Consider the following 26617-nt stretch of genomic DNA (forward strand, 5'->3'; position numbering starts at 1 on the left):
ATGTTTTTGATATATTTTATATTAAAAAGACAGTAAGTAGTAATGGAGAGATGGGGCCTCATGAGGTATTGAACAATGTGGGCTAATTGCTTCAACAAACCGCACATTTCTTGAAGTTTCTTCTGAACAAGTCCACCTACTGGTGGAGAGACAACTATAGTTAGCATAGAAAATCCCTTTATCGTCTCACAATGAGGAACTTCTGGTGCTTACAGCAGAAGAAAAATGTGGACCTTAGAAAAGTATATAATAACAACATAAAAGTGAATAGTTAAAAAAATTAATGAATAAGAAAATAAAATTGCTCTACTGTAAAGTGTTTTAACAATAAAAATATTGTGCACCCAGAGAATAAATAATCAATATACAGCTATGTACATTTTTACAGTAATGGATATTTGAAAATAGCACGGTCATTTGGGCTGCAGTAAAAGATAAATTCTCCTTTTAATATTAGACATTACAAAGACTGTATCTCTTGGTTAATTAGCAATATAATATATATAAATATAATATATAACCTGTGATTTTATTGCAACTGCTTTTCTTGTTTGTTTTTTTTTTGTTTCTTTAAAACTGATCATGCTTGGTATGAATGATAAATCTTTCGAAAGGTTGCTCTGTGTTTAAACTTAGAAGAGGACAATCTTTGTACACTGTTTTTCTATCATTTTAGTGACATAGGCTCCAGCAAAAGGTGAAAGGTGTTATTTATATTTATATATTATTTTAGCAAAAATAATAGTTTTTTCATAGTTTCTGGTTTATATCTGGTGGGAAGTTAGGTGTCAAACCAAGCTTTTGGCTAAAACAACCAATTTAATTTGTTAGTGTTTTTACTCAATCTAGATTTGTAAAAGGGCAAACCAATACATATTGGTCACAATACTGATTAAGAAGTATAGTAACTTTAAAAAGCCAAGGTGGGGGTATTGAACCAACAACCTTCGCTTTAAAATTTATCAGTGATACCTTAACAAGTGAGGCCGGTATATTAAGGCAGAGAAACAGTTAAAAATGACTTGGAGATAATTAGTGGCAGCTTCTGGAGCTGACCATGGTGCTGACTGGTGGCTGGGAGTGACCTTAGGACTTGCAGCATGATGTGTGAGTAATTAATAAGGAGACAGTTGGAGCCTAAGTAGTGGCGGGTAAGTGGTTTTAGTATATAAGGGGGTGAAACCAAAGGGGGTTCCCTCCCTTCTTCGGGGGGTTTGTATGATTTGTTCATTATTAGTTGTTCTGTTATACTTAATTGGAATCAATTTTGTTTAACTTTAAAATACTTTCTTCTTTTTTGCATTACATCGAGATTACTCACTATTTAGAGTAGAACAACAAATTGGTTGGAAAATAACCAATCTATTTAGAGAATATATATATATATATATATATATATATATATATATATATATATATATATATATATATATATATATATATATATATATATATATATATATATATGTAATCGCAATGTTATATTTAATTTCATGGCATGTACTACACAAACTGCTGCCAGTTTGTGTAGTACATGTCTAATAGAACACCCAATGCAAAACAATGCTCCTGCATTATGTTTTAAGCAAAACAGAACACTCCCACTCTATGTTCTATTTCATTTCATGGCTGTCTTTGGGATGCAAAGTGAACTTGTAAATCACTGCAGCCATTTAGTGTAATAATTGTCTTCTTTGAATATATTGCACCTTTGTTTTTAGATATGTGTGATGATATAAAAAGTGATTTTTTTAACAGCAGCAGCAAACTCGTAGGTGATTCTCTAAGATGCTTAGGTGGTTTGCCTTTGTCATTTGGAGGGATGAAGCATTCACATCCTTTTTTTGTACTTGTAAATTGATGTGTACCATCTTTTACGCTGCTCCTGTAATAATCTTGGTGCTGATGACTAGCTTATTTACTCATTCCATTTACAAGTCTAACACTGCATGGTTGGCTCCTGCCTCTATTTAAGGTGCCTGCATCCAGTCTTCAAGGCGAGATTAGTCTTGTTCTCTTGTGTCAGTGGTGAGAGTGTTTTTAGCATTACCCTGGTGTTTCTGATTGCTTGATCCTGACCTGTTCTGCAGCTCAACCACTGAGCCTGCCTGCTCATGTTTCGATCTGTTTGCCTGACCTGACTTTGAACTAGTGTTGCGCCGATGCCATTTTTTGGCCCTGATACCGATACCTGGCTGTGCAGTATCGGCCGATACCGATACCATAATAATGTAAAATAATTGCCATCATGGCTTTGTCAAGCTGCTGCCTACCTTTGTGAAGCAGATAAAAATCTAATACAAAGTGAATCCAGTAGAACTTTTTAATAAAAAGTTCTACTGGATAATAAAAATAAAAAGTTTTTATTGCCTACCAGGAGTGGGTGACAATAGTCGAATAAACTTATGGTATCTTTGCCCTATTTTTTGGTACTCGCCGATACCGATACCACCATTTTAGGGCAGTATCGGGGCCCCGTCCAATACTGGTATCGGTATCGGTGCAACACTACTTCGAACTCCTGCACCTCTGAGCCTGCCTGTTCTTTTTCTGATCTGTTTGCCTGACCTGAATTTGGACTCCTGCATGTTCTCCGGGACTGCAGCATCTAGCACACTATGGGACACATCTTGTTGTCAGCCTACTGGCTGTATCCTACCTCCCTCTCTGGGCATGGAAGGAGGTGAATTTGTAAACCAGAGATTCCAGCCTCAAACACCCGAGCGACTGGTAAGCTTTCCATTTACAGAAACTTCTGTACTACATTGCATAATGTACATAAAGCTTGTGTACTGTTTGTAAAATGCTATGGCTCACACTGTCAAATGTGACAGGGACTGTCGCCACACAATATCAAAAGAATGAGCAGTCCAAAAGGCAGATGGAGACAGCACTTTTTCCAGGACCTGTTTTGGCTACAGGGCTTGGGTGACTGCATACATCGAGGCTAACACTTTATTCTGCTTTCGCTACCTCCTTTTTCAAACGTCAGGATTTGACCCAGCATGGTAGGGCTGATTTAAAGCACATAGAAAGGGCAAAGAAGAATTAACAATCTGGGATTTACATAATATAATATAGTGTACTTTTTTTTTATATGTTTGTTAATATGCATACCTGGTCTTAAAAAAACACATCCTCAGAAAATGAATAGTTTTTATATATAAAAAAAAAAACGAAGCTGACAAATAGCTTCTCCATTATTAAACTGGTGCAGTTTTTTTTGTTTATTTTATTGTTTTTAGGCTTCTGACACCATATTGGACCATGCAAAACACAGCTGTCACAAAGCCTCAGAAGGTTAAAATGTATGTGCATTAAAAAAAAAAAACTAAATTAAACCTGAACATAAAATGTTGTTTTGTCCTGTAAAGTGTTTTTATAATGTTTTTTGTTGTTGGCATCCATATGAATATACTGGTGTGATAATTTAAAAAATGTTTGTTTTTGGTATACATCTTTTTTGAAGTTATAGCCCCCCCAGGAGAAAACTCCACCAGCCGCCTCTGTGTTCACAAAGAGCCTTTGCAAATTCCCCAAATGTGGGAATCTCAACTGCATAATTTTAGGTAGTGGGGGACTGCTTATGCCCTCTCCCCTGGTTAATGTTCAAAGTAATCAAATCTTTAAATGTTAATTATATTAACTGATGTCAGACTGTTAAAGCAATTTACTATAAACTCTAAAAGGAAATGTAATCCAAATACCAAAATGGCCCCTAATGTAATTCAGTTTGCAAGGGGGGAAATTTGTATGATGATTATGGCTGTTTGTCAAGGTTCCGCCTGGTGATGGAGCTGTAGCCACTATGAGTTTCATCAAGTGAGACCAGTCAGCGTAAGAGAAATAACTTTACAGCGCCATAGCTCTATTCAAGAGCAAATTCAGAGATGCTGGGTCAAATCTACTCTGTTCACCCACTGCTGGGGTGACAAAGTGGGGGTTCACTCCTCTTTTAGAAATTCTCTAACTGTGCACGGTTTTCACGTAAGGCAGTGATTCCCAACCAGAGGTACTCATACCCAGGGGTGGTCTTACCATTAGGCAAACATAGGCAGTTGCTTAGGGTTCTTGGGGGGTCCCAAAAAACTCCTTTTACATTTAATTATTTTTTTGTTTTGTTTTAACAGTGTCCTGTCTGGCAATGTGGCAGTAAGAATAATGGTCTTGATCCCAAAAAGAGCCCAACTGATTTTACAAGTGGAGCAGTAGGGCTATTGCCATAGTGTTCCGCTTGTTTCATGCATATAAATTGCTTTATTACAATTATGCAGGGAGTCTTACAGATTTTATGGACACTGCAATGTAAGTAGAACAGGAAAGGAAAAACAGAAAAAGAGGAGAAAATATGAAAGAAAGAGGAGATAAAAGGGAGATAATGATAAAACATTTTCAGTCTGCTTCATCACCTGCAAAGAGATGTAAAAAGAACAGCACAACTAACAGACATGGTACAAGATATACAATAAAGTAACACCTAGATACCATCGCTGAAGTATAAGTAGTATTATTTAATCTGACATGTATTCTGTGTTACCTGAAGATGAGAATGTGGGCTTTCTGTATGGAAGTGAATCTCTAAGTACCTGGAACCAAGCACCTGTAGTTGTTTGTGAGTGTGCACTTGTGCATGTAAAGTTCATCCAAAGGAAAAATGCTCAATAGTGGTTGTGGAGAGCCGGGAGACCCAAAGCCCCAGATGCCCAAACGGACCCCAAGAGCAAAGGCACCAAGGAGGGGCTAACCCAGGAAATCTGACCCCACCAAGGGAGGAGGAGAGACAGCCCCTAGGAAGTCCCCCAGCCACCGCAATGCCGGAGCCCCCGGGAGTCGTGGGGATGAGTCTGCGGGCTCCGCCACCAGCCAGCCTGCCCGAAGTGAATCTGGCCCTGGGCCCCAGGGATCCGAGGCCCCAGGGGTGCCCCAACCCCCGGCAGGAGCCCCAGCCGGGCCCCGGCTGGCGGTGCCCCGCAGAGAAGCCGCCAGGAATGAGCGAGTAGCCACCCGGGCATCCACCCCCAAATCCTGAGCTCCACCAGTGCACCGGCGAGCCTAGGCGCCAAGCAGTGGAGGTAGAGCAGGATGGGGGGAATGGGCTCTGCACTTGGCGGGGACTTGAGATGTGCTTGGGAGAGGGAGCCGTTCAGACCCCAACCTTGGAAAGAAGAGAGAAAAAAAAAGAAAAGAAAAATTCACTGTCTCAATCACGCCTTCCCACCCTAGTGCCCCCACTCACACCACAAAGACTGTTGAGAAAGAAAAAAAAACGCGGACGGACATTCAGACATCAACACTCACATCCAATAAAACCAGGACTAAAGACCCGGCGGCACCGGTGGTTGGTCCCGGGATTATCAGATGACCCAATAAGTGAACCTAAAATCTGGATGGGTGGAAGGGGAAGGGGAGCTGCGACAACACCACACCCCGCACCAGACCAACCCCTGCAAAAGTAAGGGCCCTCATGCCCCACACAGGCCACCCAAACACAGCCCCCCCACCCCCCTAACTAATTCACCCAGCCACTTCACCCCCCCAACCTCCTGTCACCAGAAGTGACACCCCCTGCACTGGCAGGCCAACAAGGTGCTGCAGCAGCCCCGCCAAGATCACAGACCAGGTAGCTTACTCTTCCTCCAGGCCCCAGACACCGGGTGGCAGCCGGGGAACAGGGGTGTAATAAGACCCCGATCCTCCCTGCGCCTGTTCGAATGTGGTGTTGTTGCATGTTGCTCTCAAGTGTAATTAAAACTGGGCGTACCAAAAGGGGGTGTCCAGCACAGTCCATCCCCACTCCGGAAGAAAGACGGTGCCAGCGCACCCCCCAATTGACAACCCAGAACCCTGCAGGGGGTGGGGGGAGCCGGCCGTGGTGAGGCCCATGAAATAAGCCACCTCGGGTGCACTTGACCCCCACCCCTCCAAGACAATGCACTACATAGATGTGTGTCGTGAAAATGTTATAGATGGAAGTGTCTCAAATGCAAAATAAAATTGGGGTGGGGGACATCCTCACAAGATGGGGCCCTCCAGTTACGCCCCCCTCCCCAAAAACCTACATGTGTGGCAGTGTGATGGAGGTGGCAGAGGGAAGAATCCAGGGATGGGGAGCAAAGGACTGGGGTGCTTACTGCACTCCCAGGGAGTCAGCTCCCCCACTCCAATAGGCACCCCCGTTCCCCAAGAGCCCCACCGGAGAGGAGGGCCCCACCAGTCGCACCACCATAGCCGGGGGGCCAGGGACCGGCGGCAGGGCCCACAAGCCACCCGGCCACAGGGCCGACAACACCCCCCAAGGTTAGTTATCCTTGCATCTTGTGTTCATGTAAGATGCAAGGAAAACTAACATTAAAAATGGCTCACTGTGACTGACCTGCCACACTGCTGATAGTTTGGAAGAGACTACTTGTTGAGATCTGTAGGTCTGTAATTCTCTGTCTCTGCCCGAGTTATTTTGTAACCATCACAGTGGCATTTTTCTCTTTTGCAATTATAACATCAACTTCCTGTTGCCCATGCTCTTAAAAATGTCAATGACTTGTTCTTTTTGTCATCCAACTGGTGAATGATCCACTACCTCTCACAGCCTCACACAGCTCCTTTTGTTTCGGTCTTAACCTCCTCTCCTTACGAGGCATCTCTACAAGATAAACCATGATACTTAAACTACAATCTGACGCACATAAAACACACACAAATTTACATTTCATACCTTTTCAAAAGATGTACTGTATAGCCACAAATTAAATTCATTAATAATTTCCCCTTTATTTTTCCTAGTGCTATAAAGTTAAAATCAGTTAAATGATGTAGAGTAATATATCATTGAAAAATTATTAATTGAATAAATATTGACTTTTTGCTTTTATTTAGTTTTACTATTGACTTTGGGCATGACATCAAGGGTATAAAAGTTATATGATTTGTGTGGATATTAGCCTCTATGGGCCTATTTAATTTTTGTGTAAATAAATAACAGGTTTAGAAAACTCAGATCCTACCATTATTGTTGTGTTTTTACTGTAACGGTAAAAAAAAAATGTGAATATGCATAATGCATAGTTTTAGTGAAATAAAATAGGACACAACAGCTTGACAGTAACATATCATATGTCTCTAATGCTTTGCTCATGGCCGGAGAAACAGACAGTAAAAATCTGAAGTAGGCTACTTCTTCCCCATAACATGCTTAGCATGTGTGGTCAACCAGCTAGTGGCAGGGATGGACCAACTGTAATATAAATTATTTTACCACGTTTGCATCTGCACCCCTTCCAGTTTGGTCGGGCCGGCGTACTATAGTGTACTATCTATGGCAGGCCTGCCATACACACCCACTTTATGCGCCGCTGACAAGCAGCTATAACTTCTTAGATGTCGCAAATTTGGACAGCACAGAGGATGCTCATTGCTAACTTTACTTGGTTAGTCTACTCATCTTGCAACAAAACACCATGCGCAAACTAACACCGCTGCAGAACCTAGTTAACCAGTTGTTTACTTTTTCTGGAATTGGCAGTCGTAGTGCTTGTCTGAAGCAGCGCTTAGCTATTAGCAGAAGGGCACATCAGTGCAGTGAAGGCAGAGTGAGCGAGGGCAAATTGTGATGATCATGTGACAAGCCATGTTTACCCATGCACGGTAGATCTAAGTTATTATTTTGGGCATGCAAACACAAAGATACAAACACACAAACAACAAAAATCAAGAAAAAAAACACAGGCAAAAGGGCACTTTGGGAATCAAGGGGCACAGCGGTAGGTGCTCAATTGCCCGCAGCACCCCCCTCTGCACGTCCCAGCCGTATACCAATAAGTTCTTCCAGGTCACATGACTTGGTCGGTGTGGTCTGTCATATCTAGGGTAATCAACCATACCTTAAAATAAGGAGTTTCCGTAGAGTAAAAATTAATTATCAGTAAAAAGCTAATGGAAAATGAAGAACAAGAGCACGTTAGATACAAAACTTACGGTAAACTTTTTCTTGGGCCCTGTCCTGCGTTGTGACCAGTGAGCTGACAACATATATGTTACGATCCAGAATACCCTCATCGCATTGGCCGAGCCAAGTGTTGCTAACAGAGAAGATAGTAGGAAACAACAAAGCAGTATGGGGGAGGAATGGTGGAATTTAAATGCTGATGCGCCAGGAAAAGGAATCCTGGCAGTCCAAAGGAACAGCAGAGACATGTGTAGAGGTTCTTCAGGCAGTTGACCTTCCCAACATCCAAGCTTCTGTGTCCTTTGTCCTCAGCATCCCATCTTCCACTGATTTTGTGGAGAGGATTTTCTCCTTAATGAAGAACAAATGGAGTGATGTGCAGAACAAATGTTCCACTGAAGTAATTAAAGCTGAGCTCATTGTTAGCCTCAATTATAAACTATCTTGCTCAGAGTTGTACTCTGCAGCAGTCAAAGACAAACAACTTCTCACTGCTGCATGAGCTCAGAGGAAATACAAGTGGAAAAAGTAGGCTATCACCACATAATGTGGGACTGAGCTAATGATTTTTTTTTTTTAACAACTATAGCCTACAGTCATTGCATTAAAGGGACAAATGTGTTTACAAGTTTGCACAAGTTTGATGTTGCACCAAAAATGTGCACCATTTACTTTTATATTCCTTTTTAACAGTTTCAAGTTAAGCAGGACAGGCCTATGTTTAAGATACTTATTTTTATTCAGCAAAGTTTGTTATTTTTGTATTAAAGTGAATTTCTGGATAATAATTTGATTTCCATGTGTTCATGACACTCACAAACATGCATCTATTTCAATGCAGATTTGAGTAAAATGGTTAAAAAAAAATATTTCACACACAAAGGGGGGCTGGAAAAAAATTACCACGCTAAGGCTATCGGGTCTACTGGCACACACGAGGTGTCCCTTTTTCTTTCAGGGAGTTGGCATCCCTAGTCATATCTCAACTTACAGTCGTTATCTCAAGAGGGGAGCCCTGCTTGTAGCATTGATAGTGTCAAGCGCTGTACATTGGCCTGATGAATAATTTAAAATAACTCACATGCTTTAACTCTTTAGGGCACAAAGTCCGCAGTGTGCCTTTAAGGATTGGCGAAACGAAACCCCAAGTGAAAGAAAGGTTGAACATTCAATAAAACACCAAATGATTTATTCAGCTGAATTTATTTATTCATCTTTTCATTAAAACCTGATTTGTATATCTGAAGCAATGAGGAACGAGTACAAGTTGTCAGAATGCAGCAGTTCTGTGTCATTTAAAGAATATATCACCGGGTAAGTGATATTTTGATCTTTCACAAAAAACAAGCGGCTGACACAATAAAAGACTTATCTGATGGCATCAACAAAGAATCAATGTAAGATAAACAAGTTGTATACTTGAGCAGATATGGTGTGTTAGCTGAAGTCCTTCTGCATAGATGGAACTACATTGTAAAATGTCTTGTGTAGTCATATTCTATTGTTGGAATGACAGCCTGGACAAACTTTAGGAAAATCAGAAGGTACCTGAAAGCCTTAGTTAAGGAAAAGGGGTCAAAGATGAAAGCATATCAAGCTTAACCATGTCTAAAAATACCCACCACAATTACCTACCAACAGCAACATACAGGACTTGTTTAACTATGCAAGTTTAAGACTCTGTTGAAAATTTAGCATCACTTGACTTTAAATAACCATCTTTTATGAGTTTCTTAGTTTTCTTAAAGGAATGTGTCGTAATGCGTTTGCTATGTTGCATGGCTTTTTTAATGGAACATCATTCAAGATATTCCAAAACACATCCTAATTATCATCCTTAAGCCTCTATCCTTGGTATTTGGTACTGGGCTGACATGTTTCTGGAATGGTCAAAAGTTTTTAAAAAAGTCATACTTTGTTGAGACAAGCTTTTTTGTTTTTATCTTGCAAAAATGGAACAAAAAAAGGAAAAAGTCTTAAATACATGTATTTGCACTTAGGTTAGTAAAAGAATCTGCTAATGGAAGACAATTGTTTGAACTTAAATAGAAAAAAATTCCTCTCCATGGCCTTATTTCAAGTGCAGATTACCCTTTTGAAAGAGATAAAGTAGGCGTAAAATAGTATCGCAAATGAACCTATTCAAGAAAGGCTTACTTATTTTTCTAGCATTCTTTGTATTTAGCTGCCATGTTCTTTTCAACCCAGAGGAGGCTTTCTCTGGGAAATCAGGAAAAAAAATGATACTTTATAATACATATCTTTTTTAGCTAGTTATCAAAAGTGCATGATTTTGAGAACTGCTGACAACCAAAAGGTGTTACATACTAAAAAAAAAAAAAAACCCAGATTCCACATCCTCTATCAGTGCTCGGCTCGGAACACTTGCGCAGTCATGTTAATCAATGAGAACTGCTCCACATCCACCGCTACTCTTCCGCAGTTCAACCATCCATGTACATCTTCTCTTCTCCGCCCTTCACCTCAAAATACAGAGCCGAGCCAGCTGGGTCAAGATCCGCAATTGCAACAAACAGGAAAAAACGTCGAGAAGATACGGTTCGTCAAATAAAAATATGGTAACAACAGATTAGACCATAATTCTTTTGTATTCCCAAAAACTAAGACCGTTCAATATAATTATTGAATGTAAACTATTGGTACTTCAACATAACAGGGAGCAGATTTCTCATCTCGATCAAAATATTTTATACAGAGAGGCTTGAAAGTTGAATCCAATCCAGTCAAAACTTCCAAGGGCACATGTGACAAGTTCAAAATTTATTTTTTGTCTCAGTCATGGATGAAGAGATGCTGAGCTTGGAAGTAGAGAACAAACATAGTTCATAAAAATCCAATTTTGTAGGATCCTAGCCCCTATCCCTGTTACAAAAGTCTACAACAAAAAGAAAGTATTTGGGCAGAAACTGCACATATACGGGATGCTGATTTTTAAAAAAATGTCATATTGAATTAAAGGTTAATTACCGCATGTTTTTTCTCCTATAGATTTAATAATAATGACGCGCATGCTGTCCTCGAACTCCGAGGAAGTCGGATTAGATCAAGACAGAACAGCAGAGGCTGTAGGCTTTGCTTTGCGCAGGTGGTGTGGAACGGAGCGGGGCATTAAAGGAGGATGTGGGATTTCTGGGTAAGGCAGAAATATACCTAATTTCGGTTAAATTAGACCAGGCATGCCCAAAGTTGGTCCTGGAGGGCAGCTCTCTTGCAGGTTTTAGAGTTTTTTTCCCTGCTTCAGCAGATCTGATTTCCATTAATGGCTGATAACAGGCTTTTGCTGAATGCAATCATCAGAATCAGCTGTACTGAAGCAAAGAAACAATGAAAACCTGCAGCACAGCAGCCCTCAAACTTTGGACATGCCTGCATTGAACCACTGGGAGAGCTTAGTTTGGTCAACCATGGTATAAGATTCAAGGATACATATGAACTCCCAGCTCTCCTCCTCCTTCGGCCACTGTTTCAATAATCTTCTTCATCACTTCAGCATGTCTGGAAACAGAGGTCACAGACAAAACAATCTTATCAAAATTGTGAGAGCAGGATAAATAATAGACAAAACTAATATAATAAGCCAAATGAAAAAGTATAGAATATAACGGAGGCTGAATCATAATTGTAACCCAGAAGTGCCATTCCCTATAATTAACATCATCATATTGGTAAGTGTGTTTAGAAACCAACTCACCTGCAGGGGTGTACAGAGCACATGGCGGGCGGAGGCAGGTGGGGATGTGTCTCAATGGTGACCGTTTTCTTCACATGGTCCTGGCTAATGTCCTCGTACATCTGCTCCACAGTCAGTGGCTGCCTGTCCTGGGAAACACATGCACACCCAGATTATCAGACCATCCTTTATGTGGGCCCGTCCCTCACACTGAGCTTTTATGATCATACTTCATCATAACCGAATAGCCAGAGTCGAGGCGTCTGGTAGTATTTATCGTAGGTGATGTATAGGTCATAGGTTCTGGTCTGAAGGATGGCATCCTCACTGCCAGCTTCTACTTTGGCTTTGGTTTCCACCATTTTGCTGGTGTCCAAAGTGGCCTGGATGCAGGAGACAGCTTGCTGTTAGCTAGGTGCAGTTTTTCATCACCAAAATAAGGAAACAAAGCTCAGAATTACCTCATCTGTCTCCAATAAGCCGCTTTCCTCATATTCTGGAAAAGTTCAAAAGCCTGTCAGTAAAAGCGGCATATTCTGAGATCTGACAACAAGCACTGTTGAATACCTTCCATATCTGCCGCTTCTCCTCCATCCTCGTCCTCATCTTCATCGTCATCACAACACAGCGTAGACATGGCATTCATGTTCTTGTCCTAAAAGCATTAATAGTTCTGACTAAATACTCGAACAGACATAACAGAATTCTTTTTTTCTCCTCACAGTCTTAGAATGAAATGAAAAGGGTCCTGAAATAAATCTCTGGGTTAAGCAAACTCTGGTGCTACTACAGCTACTTAATTTGCATTTTACAGACTGATAACTTGTTTACCCTGTTCCGTACAATTTGAAAAAATGTCCCCCATTCGACAGGGACAGATTATCTAAAGTTATTAAGAAAAATAATAATAAAATACAACCAGCGTGGCTTCAAAGCAAAGCCCCACTTCGGGAGTCTCTTAAAGGTAAAGCGGAGGATTTTCATTTTCCGGGGGATCATCAAAATAAGTGGTTCTAATTGTCAATCATCCTGGTGACATGTTTACGTAAGACCGTCCTATGTGCCTGTGACCATAGGTAGGTATCTTTTTGCCGGCATGAGTGAGCTATGGTTCGATCAAACTCCTTGCTAAACACAGACTCAAAGGGGCCCATTACATCTCTGCAATGTAAACACTGTTTCTATAATCCTAAAAGTACTACTTACGCACTTCTATGGTCAACTAGTTAGAGTTAACTAACTCTAACTCTGTTACTCAAACTGAAAGTTCACTTGGAAAAAACTGAATCAGGGAGCTAACCGACACGGCAGATAAAGCAGTCTCATCTACTGCTTGGTTATTCATCTCACAAATAAGATGTCTGGGGGGCCTAATGGAACTACAGTCCCTAAGAATACGTCGGTCAAACTCTGTGGAAACAATCTGAGGTAAGTCTGGACAGTCACCATCTAGAGTAGCTATCACAGGGGTGATTTTAACATCAAGGGGATTGCCAACAGGCAGAGGCAAGTCCGTGCGGAATTCACCAGGAGGGGTCATGTCTGGATGAACAGAGCTGGTAGGGATCGTGACCATGTCTGGGGGTAGAATGTCTGGGCAACGTCCTCGATCTGGAAAAATTGTAATTTGCTGCTCGACACGCCACATCAACCAATCAGAGACGCTGATCTGGGAGCTGGCAGGGAGACAGACACATCGCTGATGATATAGAGCGCTGTGATCACTCCTCTGAAACAGTTTATTAACGTCTAAATTTACTTAAAATGCTGAAACCTGCCGACAAAGCATGTTCCCTTTTATCATCCTGGTGCCTGCAGTTTGGATTATGTACATGAAACCACCTTCTAGCCGCCGCTGCGAACCGAGAGCAGGCGACCAGGCCAGAGGCTGCTGTTGAATGGGATTCCTACTTACAGTGCACCGCTGGTATGTGGGGGTCTGAGCAGCTCCGAAAGAAATAATATTGGAAGGCAGAATGGTAATCTGGATGAACTGACTGCAGTGATTACGTTTTCAGGTGGATTTTCTCACTTAAAAACATATTAAAACTATTTTATTCCCACTGATCACAGCAAATATAGATGCAAGGCAAAGAAAGGACAGGGTAGCTCCACGTCAGACCCACTTTTTCACCGTGCAGCCAGAGAAGCAAAGCTGCTTCTAGGGCTGCAACTAATGATTATTTTGAAAATCGATGAATCGGCCGATTATTTTTTCGATTAATCGATGAATCGGACACAAAATATTTTTTGTATATTAACCTCTTCATTCCAAAATAAACATTTTAGACAGAACAAACAAGCACACAAGTACAGGTTGCTCATTAACTGTCCTGGTGCAATATGAAAAATAAATGTTTGTGTTAAAACTACGCAAACTAACATGAGAAATGTAGCTGTACATCCACAAAATATAGGGTATTTTGTTTCATAAAGCGCAAAAAGAGACATTTTTGTTTTTAAAAGCCTCTAAGGGGTTCAAACAATAGGCCCCCCCATTTCAACAAATGAGGTTTTTATAGACTAGAAGAGTTCTGCCTTTTAAGACAGGAAAGTATAGCAGTTAAAGTTGCTACTTGAGAAAATACTGAACCATAGAGATAAAAATAGCCCTGTGATTCAAATTATAAATTGTATTTGGAATAAAAATGAGAGAACTAGGGGTGCTAAAAAAACACATCCTCCAAAGACAGATATTTACATGGGAATGTGGCATATAATTAATTGACATATTACTGATCTTGCTGGATTTTATTCTGCTTTACTTCCATAAATTGCAGGATCTTCTTTACTTTATCTTTGCCAGAAGATTTAAACTTTAAAAGCCTTGCCCTCATAATTTGCAAATTAATTTATTTATAAAGAAAATATAAACGCTGCTTAAGCTAATTCAAATGAAATTAAAAGTAAAATAAGTAGCCAACCTTATCACTGTCTGTAACCTACTAACAAGCTAAGGAAAGCATCAGATGAGCTACCTGAGAAACTAACGTAACGTTTCCCCACTTTAAAATGAAACAAACATGGTTACTCATCCTGCTGATGAGCTCTCTTCACTGCCATCGAAGGCCCCAACGTGTTTTCTTTTCAGGTGCTGCGTCATAACAGTGGTGCTTCCGTGCCATGTTCATTTGTTTTTACAAAAGTTGCATGTTACGACTTTTTTCACTTTACAAAGCGCAGGCTATTTTAATTATTGTGATCAATTTGCGCCGTCAATCCCGGGGCATGCGCGCTTCATTTGCAGTCTGGACGCTGAGGGTAAACTCCTCACTAAAATCCTGCGGCTCTGACTGCCCCGCTGAGAGGGATTCCTGTGGGAGAGGGAGAAAGGCGTTGGGATGGGGGAGGCGCCCCACGGCAGCAGCTGCCGCTGGAGGAGAAGAGTAGGAACGATACATGCTTTCACGTAAGAGTCTCCAAAAGCCACCAGTGACACCGAAAAAAGTCGCCAGATTTGTCGCTAGTAGCTTTTTAACCCTTATATCATGTTGAAAAAAAATTACATTCATTATGTTGCGGGTCATTTTGACCCGCACTGTGTAAATACAAGCAAAATAGTCAAGAAAACAGGTTAAACCAATAACCAATTTATTTTAGATTACTTAAACATTAAGTCAAGTGACAAACCATACAGTTTTAATTCACACACTTTATTTAGGTTTAAAATGTTCTCTCTTCACAAATTTAGTTTTTTGAAATTTAGCTTTAAAATTCGCTAGTTACTAATATTTTGAACATTCAGCAATTTTAAAGTTCTCCACATGATGGGAAGAATATAACTGCTTTCTGCAGATGGAATTCATACATTTCACACAAGATGTACTTGTTTTACTGTCCTCTCTGGAGGGACAGAGCTGGGATCTTTTCCTCTTCTCTTCACCCGTCCCCACTTTATGTTGGTTGGGTAGTGGGCAGTCTTGCCCTGGCAGCTGTATATTGCTGTGACTTTGTCCAGATTGTCAACTACTCCTCTGGTTAAGTTATAACCAGGATCTTTTGTGCCTTCAAGTCCTTTCTTGTGCTCAGAGATATATCAGCTTGCATTATATTAATGATAAGAACCTTCTGTTCCCAACATGGTCAGCTTTCTTTTCTGAAGTTCTTCTCCAAACAGGTAGGACATAGAGGTTGTCACAAGTGATGTTATGACTTGCAGCCCTTCATTCATCTCCAGCATCAAACACATCCCCTGATTCTTCTAAGCTTTTCCTCCAGATAGCTTTCCAGTATATACTTGCATATTCCATGCATAGCTGGATTTTGCACCTCAGGTTGCCCATATTATGATATGGGCATTCTGAGCAATGCTGACCGAATCTCTTCAATTCATGTGATTGCAAATCTGGTAGGACCAGGAGTTTTTATCAAATTAGCTGATGATAGTCTGCATCAACTCTGGTGTTGTGATGTTGTCACGCTTGCAGAAGATGATTGCCTCATTCCTGGGCTTTCATCTGTTCGGGGGATAATAGAAGACTCTTCCTCCGAATCCTTCTCATAGTAAGAGAATTGATCATGTGGGTCAACAATAACTTTGTCTTCTGATTCTGGAATATCCTCTGCCTTAGAAAACTCTTGCTCTACATCACTATCCAAGTTCAAAATTTGTGAAAAAGACTACTCAGCTGTAATCCTTCAGGAGCTAAGTTTTTGGTGAGTTTTTTCATATAGATGACGTGAGAGCAGTGACAAGAACTAGTGTAAGAAAGTTCCCTCCCTTACCACACCTGGGTCTGGGTCTCAGATGCAAATGAATAGAGTAAGGTACATCAAAGAGCCATTTTTATTTACCTGAATAGCTACTTACCCACGTTAAAGTGTCCGGGTCAAATTGACCCATAACATCATATTTGTATACATACTCTGCACAGACACTCCACTACACATCAGAGTAGCCAGATTTTACATACATGTTCATGACCCCAGATGAGGAAAAGTCAACATATTTCATGAAGAAGAAAAAAAGATAACCAGTACTTTCATCAACACAAAAACTGAAATGGGTCAAATTGACCCTTAACATAATATAAGGGTTAAAGAAATAGTCACTGGAGGGGTCTGAAAAGTCGCTGAGTTGTCAACACTGCAACTGCGGCGCTGACTCGCTCCGCCATATTTTTTTTTCTTCCCCGGGATGACGGCGGCGGCGGATGACGCATTAATCGCGCGACACAACTAATCGATGATTAAATTCGTTGCCAACGCTTTTAAAAGTCGATTTTTATCGATTTTATCGATTCGTTGTTGCAGCCCTAGCTGCTTCAGCCGCACGTTAGAACTAAACTGGTACAAGCAGCAAAAATAGGGCAGCAGATCCGATTTTGCTGCTCCTGCTGCGTCCGGTGTGAACGTAACATACCGTATTTTCACGACAATAAGGTGCATATAAACGTCTTTTTTCCCCCCTCAAAATGTGCGGCGCGCCCTTTGGTGCGGTGCGCCGTATGTGTGTTGTTACTGCGGACCTCTGAGACCACCATGCACCATGCAGAACTCCTCATCTCCTCATTGAGGAGATGATGAAAGAGTGGCTGAGGGAGGTGAATGTAAGGAGACTAGGTGGGTTTTTTTTCCACTGATCACCATTGCTGTTAATCTGTGACTCCATGCGTGCCCATCTCACAGCTGATGTGAAAAACATGGTGAAAAATATGAACGCTTTGCTTCCTGTTATTCAACCGCTCGACATCGGTGTGAACCGGACGCAGCAGGCGCAGCAGAAGCAGCGAGTTTACATGCAAAGTCAATGGTTGACGCTCGTATAGGCGCAGCAAAAGGTCCCGCAGCGCGTTTTGAGCAGCAGACGCAGCGTCAGCGTTGGGAGCGTTTAAGTGTTTGACGCGCTTGACGCGCCGCCAACGTGCTGCTGCTGCTCAAGATGGAAAAATTGAAGTTTTGCTGCTGGACAGCAAATATAGCTGCAAGGCAAAGAAACGATAGGATAGCTCCGCCCAACGCGCGTCAGACACACTTTTGCACCGCGCAGCCAGAGCAGCAAAGCTGCTTCAGCCGCACGTCAGAACTGGTACAATCTGCAGGCAGCAGGATAATAAAAGCGAACATATTCTGCCGGCAGAATAATTCCATGAAAAGTGGAAGGCAGCGCCGGGGCAAGTTACGCCACCGTTTGCGGATGGATTGTTGATGCTTGGACTCATCATTTCCGAGGAGCCGCCCGGCACGGAAAGTGACTCTGACAGCGAAGAAGGGGAAATTGGCATGTCTGATTTAGCGCAGCTGTTTAATTCAGAAACAGAGGATGATGACTTTGATGGGTTTGATCAATACTTTGTAATAAATACTTGAATAAAGCACATTCATACTCAGTTTTGCTCCCGCTCTATTTTTCTACCTGAAAACTTAATTCAACAGCAGCCTCTGGGCCGGGTCGCCTCCGGGTTCACCGCGGCGGCTGGTAGGTGTTTTTCATCTAATGATCTAAAGGATTATAAAAGGATAATGGGATAATAAAAGCGAACATATTCTGTCAGCAGGTTTTAGGATTTTAAGTTAATTTATGCGTCAATAAATGTTTCAGAGGAGTGATCACAGCGCTGTGTCATCAGCGATGTGTCTGTCTCACGGCCGGCTCCCAGGTTTGAATAATACTTTGTAATAAATACACCTTGCAGCTATATTTGCTGTGATCAGTGGGAATAAAGTAGTTTTAATATGTTTTGTGAGAAAATCCACATGAAAACTTAATCATTGCAGTCAGATTATCCAGATTATCATCCTGCCTTCTAATATTAGTTCTGTCGGTGCCGCTCAGACCCCCACATACCAGCGGTGCACGACAATAGGAATGTCTCACGGCCAGCTACCAGGTTTGATTAATACATGAATAAAGTACGGTCATACTCAGTTTTGCTCCCGCTCTATTTTTAAATACGCAGTAGAGGTATTTAAATGTAGTAGAGGAAATGTACCTGTATATAAAAAACGCGCCCTATAGTCCGGTGCAGCTTATGTGTGTGTTAAATACAGTAATGGTACACATAACTGAGACTGCGCCTTTTAGTACGGTACGCCTTATGGTCGTGAAAATACGGTAACAACAATCAAGCCTGGCCATAAACAGTAAATTATCTTTAGCATGAGTCCAAGTGGATTGTCACTGCTCACCATGAAAACCTCTCCACACATCACAGTTACTGAGCTTCCATAAGCTGAATCAGTGGACTAGATATGAGGCTCTGCATGGTTCCTGTCTAACGCGCTTTCCTCAGTACAATTAAAATCTCCACCAATCCACAAACACTCCTCACTGCTACATTTATCAATAACATTAAAACATGTAGAAACATGACTCTCTCCACGCCCAAAACTGGAGCAAACAACATTTTCCTTTAAAACGCTAAAAACAAAGCACTGGACTTTGTTTTCATGAAGTTTGAAGACGTTTTGCTTCCCATCCAGGAAGATTTTCAATTAAAAGTGTCCGAATTGGCCTTGAGTTCCAAGCTGTATAGAGTAGCCCAACAAAGTCTTGTTAAGGCTTAGAAAACATGCAAATTGGACTGAAAGGGGTTCTTCTGACTTAACGCTAAATTAGACATTTTAAATTGAAAAGCTTCCTGGAAGGAAAGTAAAACATCTTCAAACTTGGAAAACAAAGTCCAGGGGTTTGTTTTTTAACCTTTTTAGAATGACTATGACCTTGAGGACTCAGAATCTTCACAAGCATCATTTTACTTTTTCATGCACTGCTCTTACTTTTGACAGCTTTTAATTACCTTTTCAGATTCCAGTGACCGAGGAATAAAGTTTTTGGCAAAGTGAACCCCAACCCCACCCCTGTTACTGGTTTTATTAATTAAAAAGGACTCACAAGTCCATTCTCTCCTCAAGTCAGCCTCGGTATAAGCAGTACTGTGTGTCTCGTACAAAAAAACATCCAACTGTTTTTCAGAACTTAAATGGAGCCCTTGCCATAGTTAAGCTCAACTTGCCTATATGTATATCCTCTATAACATTGAAAACAATTAGTGATACAGAAACAAACGGAAAAGAGAAAGATTATGAACCCTAGTCACCATCTTCAAAGTGCTCTTTGACCATTTAAACTAATTTTATTTAACATTAGACTACTCTCTGTCAGTGAAAGCTGTCTCTCCTAGCACTCCAGGAGTTCTCAGAAAAGCCTTGACTTAATCAAGGAAGAGCAGCAAATAAGGAAACACTTTCTCCACTTTAACATGTCCGACTCCTTTGGTGTCATGTAAACCGTAGAATTTAAAAGAACCACTCTTCCTGTGAGTCCACTGTTGTGAAGAGGCCACAGAATCCAGATCACTCTCCTCATCACCATCACTGCCACCTGGCTGCTGACACTCACTTTACAAGCAGACTGACGCTCAAAGTTTCTTTTCCTCTTTTTATCATCTTTAGAAAAATCTTTATCCACCAGCATCTCACCGTCCTCCTCCAGAGAACATCTATGGCGCTAGATTGGTCTCAATTTTCACAAAATCTGTCTGGATTTTTGGGAATGCCCTGACGTGCCTCGATACACAAATGCATTTTTAAAAACATGAATGGTTTGCCAACAACCAAAAAGCTCGGTACTGCCTGAAGTACTCCACCACCCTCCGCCCCGCTCACATACGTCGAGCGGAGCACTTGCCTACTCATATTAATCAATGAGAACTATTCCACATCCAACGCTACTCTTTCGAACATCACTGACCACATACGACCTCTCCTCCGTCACTGTCAAAATACAGAGCTCAGCTATTTTTAGCTCTGCTCCAGTCCGGCCAGGTCAAGATCCACAAAGGCACCAAACAGGAAAAAGAATGCGAGAAAATCCGGTTTGTCAAATTAAAATATGGTAAAGACAGGTCGTTTAATTAAATTATTGGATGCAAATTATTGGTACTTCAACATAAAAGGAAGCAGATTTCTTATCCGTTTATTTTATACCGGGAAGCTTAAAAGTTTAATCAAATCCATAACAACTTCCAAGAGCGCCTCTCCCAACTTCGAAATAAGCTTCTTATCGCAGGCATGGATGAGGACATGCTGAGTTTGGAAGTAGAGAACAAACCGATTTTATAAGATAATTCCTATTACAAAGACCAACAACGAAAAGAAAAATGTTTGGGCAGAAATGTGTGTGATTGATGCTGATAGTTAGATTTTATTATGTCATATTAAATTGAGCATTCACTACCACATGTTTTTTTTCCTTATGAATTAATATAGCCCATGCTCTCCTCAAGCTCAGAAGAATTTGGAGAGGAGCAGGACGTGAGGAACCATGGAGGATGTAGGCTTGCGATTGGCTTATACAAGGGAGCTTTGTCATTGGTGGCAAACCATTCCCGTTAAAAAAAATGCATTGGTGTATCGCATGTCAGGGCAGTCTCAGAAATCTACAAACAAATGCAGTGAAGTTTAAAGACTACTGATACTTTGTAATTGAATTTATAATTGTTTATGGACCAGAAATACTTTGGTGAATCTTGTTCTGTGCGTCTGTGGATCTTGTCCTGTGCATATATAAAACACATACGTGTATTAGTGAAAATTGAGACCGATCTAGCTCCATGAGCATCCTGCCTCCCTTGCTTTAGTCTCTGTGTTAATGCCGTCAGTGTGCGAGTGCTCACTCATGATCTGAAGCTGTTTTTAGCGTTTTGTTTCTGTGGACAGGAATGGACAATATGGCCCTCAATTACACTTCATTCTTTCTGAAGCAGCATAAATAGTGTAATCACTCATCCACTCTAAACTTCAATATTAAATTCAGCTCCTCAGCATTATTTTTCAAAGTCATAAAGACCTGATTTCCTAAGGAAACAACATGTTTAAGGAGCTGTTATTTACAGCCGAGATCAATCGGGTTATTGGTGGACATTGGCTGCACGTGCCTCACTAGTTCTCTTTTTTAACATTTAAATACCAATAATAAAAGATTATATTTTTGGCGGGGTTAACTAGCAGAACAACGCGGCATTCTAAACTACCACACCTTGCTCAACAACCATTTTAACTGCTTGCTCATGTGGGCCACAAAGAGGCCTTCAATAGGCGGGATGTAGGTCTATGGTATTTAAGGTCTTTTTCTCCGACCTGTTCAGGGGTACCCCACAGCTAAAGATAGGCACCAGCAGAATTCTAAATTGTTGTTTCTGTCCTCCTGAACTCCCATCTTGGGGATTCCTTTGTCATGTTTTTGCACAAATCTGTCCCACTTGCTATATATGCTTTTATGCGAATTCAAACCTGACTCTTTCCCAGTGTGATTTACAGATTTTATTTAGCATTTTTACCAAAAACAGATGTCTTTTATTTTGTTGCTGCATTTCTCTTCCTATCAGACCCATTAAATGACAGCTAAAATGCTGTGTAGTCAGACCTGGGATCTATCTCAGTTGGAGCTACGCAAGCCACTTGGAGAAAATTTTGTAAAATGTGATCATCTCCATTGACTCTCAAAAAGCTTTAAACACCACAAACTCGTCCAACACGATTCTCTGTCAGATCGGACGCAAAATCGGATTCAGAGTGTTCTGGGCTTCAAAGGTGGGCAAGACGTCTGTGTGACTGTGGGCAGCAGAGAAGGATGCTAAGCTCGTCACTGAACTAAACCCATTGATGAATGTTTATTTCATTGGCTCTATCCAGACTTCCATCCGCCTGATAGACATTCTGCTAGAAGACTGATCTTCTTCATCCTTTTGTGGGATAGAGTCTCATGCACATGGGGGGCTTAGCTTACCTGCTGAGTTCTAAGGTTAATTTGTTGCACTGGATTTTATTTAGAGACATCAGAGTGAGTGAACTAGCATCTTCAGATAGAAGGATGCATTAGATTGCTGCTCTGTCACATGAAACCCTCATCAAACCCTTAGACATTTGATAAAATAATGAAACCTAAGAAAGAAGCAGAGAACTTCAGCAGCTTACCTTACTGTTGTCCAGAGATATTTCACGCACAGCATCTGTCACCCCTACCACACCTGTTGGGACAGACTTGCATTAACTTTTATCGTCCATTTATCTTTGCAAACAAAGGTCTCACCCTGTTTTCTGATGAATGGTTTAGGTATAACGACAAAGCAATACATATTACATAAAAGAGGCTTTCAACACATTTTGAAGGCAGGATCCGGAGCTAAACGCGGAACTGATCAGAATCTGTCAAGTGTTTCCAACCTGAGTTGTGATAGGTGTCCACCCAGCCACCGTCTCCATCATCTTCCTCTATAATGGCTTCCAGCTCATCAGAATACTCCATCTGTTTACAGCGCTTGTAACATGGGACTATATAGGAACAAGAGCATAAAACAAAGCAGATGTGTGTTTAGTATAATACTGCAAGGAAATGTTGGGAGAAGATCCATCCTATGTCTGAGTATCCATGGAGCTTCAGAAACCTGCCGAACAAGTCATGAAGATCCCTCTAAAACATTATGAAGAGGCTTGGATTAAACCAGAGAATGAAGGATGGAAAAAAAGCAGCACTCTTTTAGGTTCCCTGTTAAAATTCAGTCCTTTGTATTCTTTTAAAAATTTGTTCATTGTCTATTTTTGACAGATTTAGCTGTAATGGATGGACAGACAGGTGGAGAAGAAACTCAAGAAGAATGGAGAAGAATCGTTAAAGAAGTAACATATGAACAAGACAAAACAAAACGAGGGAAGAGAAGAATTAATTACAGGGAGGAAGAGGAAACAGGCACAGAGATGGAATAGAAGAAGTAAACAGGAGAGAATTTCCGATGTTGATGTGATTTTTTTTCTTCTGCCTTTCCAATAATTGAAGAGAAGAAAAAAAGGTGGAGGGTCAGAGATCAAGTCCATAGTTACTTCAAATAAATAGCCATTATCTAATGAACAAAAAGAAGAAACTAAATAAAAACAACAGCTGCTGAACAATCAGCAATATTAAGTATTCTAGTGAATAAGAACCCACCCTGAAAAACCAAAGCGCCGTTCTAACCATTTGTTAAAGGGATTTGAAGTGGACCAGGACTTACCATTGCGTGTCAAGAGAAACTGTTTGTCCCGTGGCAAATATGGCTTCACCTTTGCTTCTTCCCCAGAAGCCCTAAGGGAAGACATTTTGGTATCACACAACCATCACAACAACATTATTTGTAAATATCAAGATAACATATTACTAAGTCATATTTTCCCCATTAGCATATCTTCCATCATCCAGAGTTCCAAGTCACAAACCGGAAATGTTCTGGTTGGGAAAGTGAAGGTCCGATATCTTTATTATCAAGCAACATTAAGAAAAAGTTATCTAAACTTCCCACTTAGCTAATGATACTATTTTATTTTTGCATAATTGATGACCGAGTCCCTCCCGCTCTTAAAGCTGAAGTCTGTAAGTTTTTAAAAATCACTTTTTTGTCATATTGGCTAAAACTGTCCCTATGCCCAGACAGCAGTACATGTGATATGTAACCTGTGAAAAAAACTGCTTGAATTGGTACCGCCTACTGCCTGTATTTCAATCTGGAAAGAATAATTCGGGACGAGTCAAAACAACCAATCACAGCCAGAGGAGTGTCTGATGGAGTGTCAATCACAGCCCACGCACGCTGAACCCCCCCTTCTGCTCGCATGCGGTAGCCGTGCAGATGCTGTGAGAGGCGTGGAGCTTGGAGGTGGGGCATGAGTGAAGCAGAGAGGGTGGGGGAGTGGCGTGAAACCTGTTTTTTTTTTTCAAATTTTCAGTCGAAGTCTGCTCTCTCCTCAATGTTACAGACTGCAGCTTTAAGGGCTCATTGTGCTTGACGTATGGACATCCGGCGCAGAAAATGAGCCGCACATCACTGCAGCAAGTATACCAGGGCAAGCAACGTCGGACCTGCAGCTTTTGCATGCATCCCTGTTCAACACACCTGAAACAGAAGCCCAAATCACCTCCTTGACATGTTGCTAATTTTAGCCTTAAGGCATTTATACTTTTCAGTTGTTTAAGAAGGGATGCATGCAAAGACTGCAGCACAATAGCACAGTTCCCTACCCCTGATTAATAGTTTGTGTGGCTTTCCCCCTGTTCTGATCAGCTCTACTAGACGAGGAAATAGAAATCACAGTCCTTTACTTTATCAAAGAATCTTCATGCAATTAGTGAGCAACAATCATTTCTTTCTTGGAGATTTTCCACAAAGTGTGGATAGTGATGATATTTATGATCTAAATCACAGGATGTCTCCAGATGTTTACATTTGCGAACCCTTCGCCTGCAGGAGCTGCTGCATGCTCACCATGAACAGAAGAGTGTGGAAGCCCAAAATGAGGAAATTTAGCCTTGCAGAAACATCAATTACATGCAGAGATGTAACAATTTCATCGGGAACTAGCTTGTTATAGTTTCTACCCCTACATCTAACCACCAACTGACTTTCATGGTCCAGAAACTTTAGAGCTCACTCTTCCTGCTACCTGATGGATATATGGTTACAAACAAAATCTTTATGTTTCGTTTCAGGGTTGCAAATTAGTTTTACTCTTCAATTCTGTCTTTTTTTTCTGAATATAAGTAACAATCGAACAATTTGTGGACTATTTTTCAGACACTCCTACCGATTAGTTCCACTATTAGAAGATATATCTTTCAATAAAAATAAAAGAAAAAAAGATATCTTTACAAGTAAATTTCTAAAGAAATTTATCTAAAAAAAAAAAACATACTCTGGTTTTATAACTAAATTAACAGACCCTAACACATGGTGATCATTGAAATACTCAAAAAAAAAGCAATAGTCACATTAATTGGTCATTTAAATGTACTTATAGCAGAAAGTGTTTTTTTTTTATTTTCCTTTGTTATCAATTTCCTGTATTGTTTCTTTTTATTTAGCTCTAAATTGTATGCCGTTTTACTTCAGTGCATAAAGTTCTAAAAAAAAAAAAAATCTCTTTGCATTGAATCAGAAGTGTCTGACTGATTATCACCAGGCAACAGGAGTATTCTACCTCCTCTATTTAAACCCTGACCCTCATGTATCTGCTAGCCTGATAAAAGCAATCATTAGCTGGAGGAAACACTCACCATTTCCATGTGGGGCAGTGATGGACCAGGTGATCTCCGGCTGCTACAAACTAAAGCACACACAGAGCTCAACCTATAAAAATGCTAAGGAACTTGGGGTAAACATAGGCCGTTGAAAATGTTTTACCTCCTCTGGGGTAATGACTCCAGTCTCTTTGAACTTAGATTCCTGTCAGGAACAAACCAAAGCAGGTTGTTAAATAGACATACCGAAGGAAGCAGAAATTATCTGGCAAATATTTCGAATATTCTATCATTCCCATTGATCCAGACGAAACGATGTTTCATTGGAGCAGCAATGTTTACTTCTAATGATCCGCACATGAACCACTGCCTTAGCTAGCTTCTCCCTGAAAGTTTACCTTCAGCACCGGAGTTAGGAATTCAGCCACACCCAGAGCTGTCCCTTTCATCGAGTTTATGACGTCCTGCATCGTGGATTAGTTCGTTAACAGCGAAACGTGCTAGTTCGGAACCCCTCCAAGCAGTTTTACTCTTATTTTTACATAGCTACTCGGGCAAGCTGCCAAAACGACCGATCACATGACACGTTCTGACACTTCCGGGATCGTCGTCTTCTTATTGGCCCTGTTCGAATTCATGGGATGCGTCCTCAGAAGGCCAGATTCGAAGGACGATTATGGCGCCGAAGTCTGGTCGGATTCCAAGAGTCCTCGTTATGCGGCCTTAAAATGCGTCCTTCTTTTAGTCCGATTTGAAGGACGGGTCTGATGTATCCTCGGTATCCTTGGTTTACCCAGGATCCATTGCGAGACAAAGCAAACCGGCTGCTTCGTAATCAGAGGAAAGGTTACATAGCGCCGACCAGTGGTGAATATTGGAAGTGCAGTTTAATATCATGAATAGTTCCGTCTAAAATGAATGGAAATTGTTATTTTTATGGTTGTTGAGTCAGATATGTGGCGGTAATGTTTGGTTTATCTAAAAGTTTTTATCTGTT

At 40.9% G+C, this 26617-nt stretch overlaps 1 protein-coding gene across 1 annotated transcript; it reads right to left on the reverse strand.

Annotated features, from left to right (window-relative positions):
• Positions 1-9126: 9126 nt before the first annotated feature.
• On the reverse strand, positions 9127-26355 carry atg3 (autophagy related 3). The gene is made up of 12 exons (XM_038281015.1): positions 26019-26355; positions 25784-25825; positions 25657-25706; positions 23624-23694; positions 22800-22907; positions 22551-22603; positions 12201-12288; positions 12095-12129; positions 11864-12016; positions 11655-11782; positions 11390-11458; positions 9127-9490 (listed from the first exon to the last, which is right to left on the reverse strand). The coding sequence occupies exons 1-12, from the start codon at positions 26088-26090 to the stop codon at positions 9409-9411; spliced, it is 951 nt and encodes a 316-aa protein (XP_038136943.1). The 5' UTR covers positions 26091-26355; the 3' UTR covers positions 9127-9408.
• Between the last annotated feature and the right edge of the window lie 262 nt (positions 26356-26617).

The sequence above is a fragment of the Cyprinodon tularosa genome, unplaced genomic scaffold (genome assembly GCF_016077235.1).
Source record: "Cyprinodon tularosa strain WSP-4 unplaced genomic scaffold, ASM1607723v1 ctg166, whole genome shotgun sequence".
In the NCBI taxonomy this organism is placed as follows: Eukaryota; Metazoa; Chordata; class Actinopteri; order Cyprinodontiformes; family Cyprinodontidae; genus Cyprinodon; species Cyprinodon tularosa.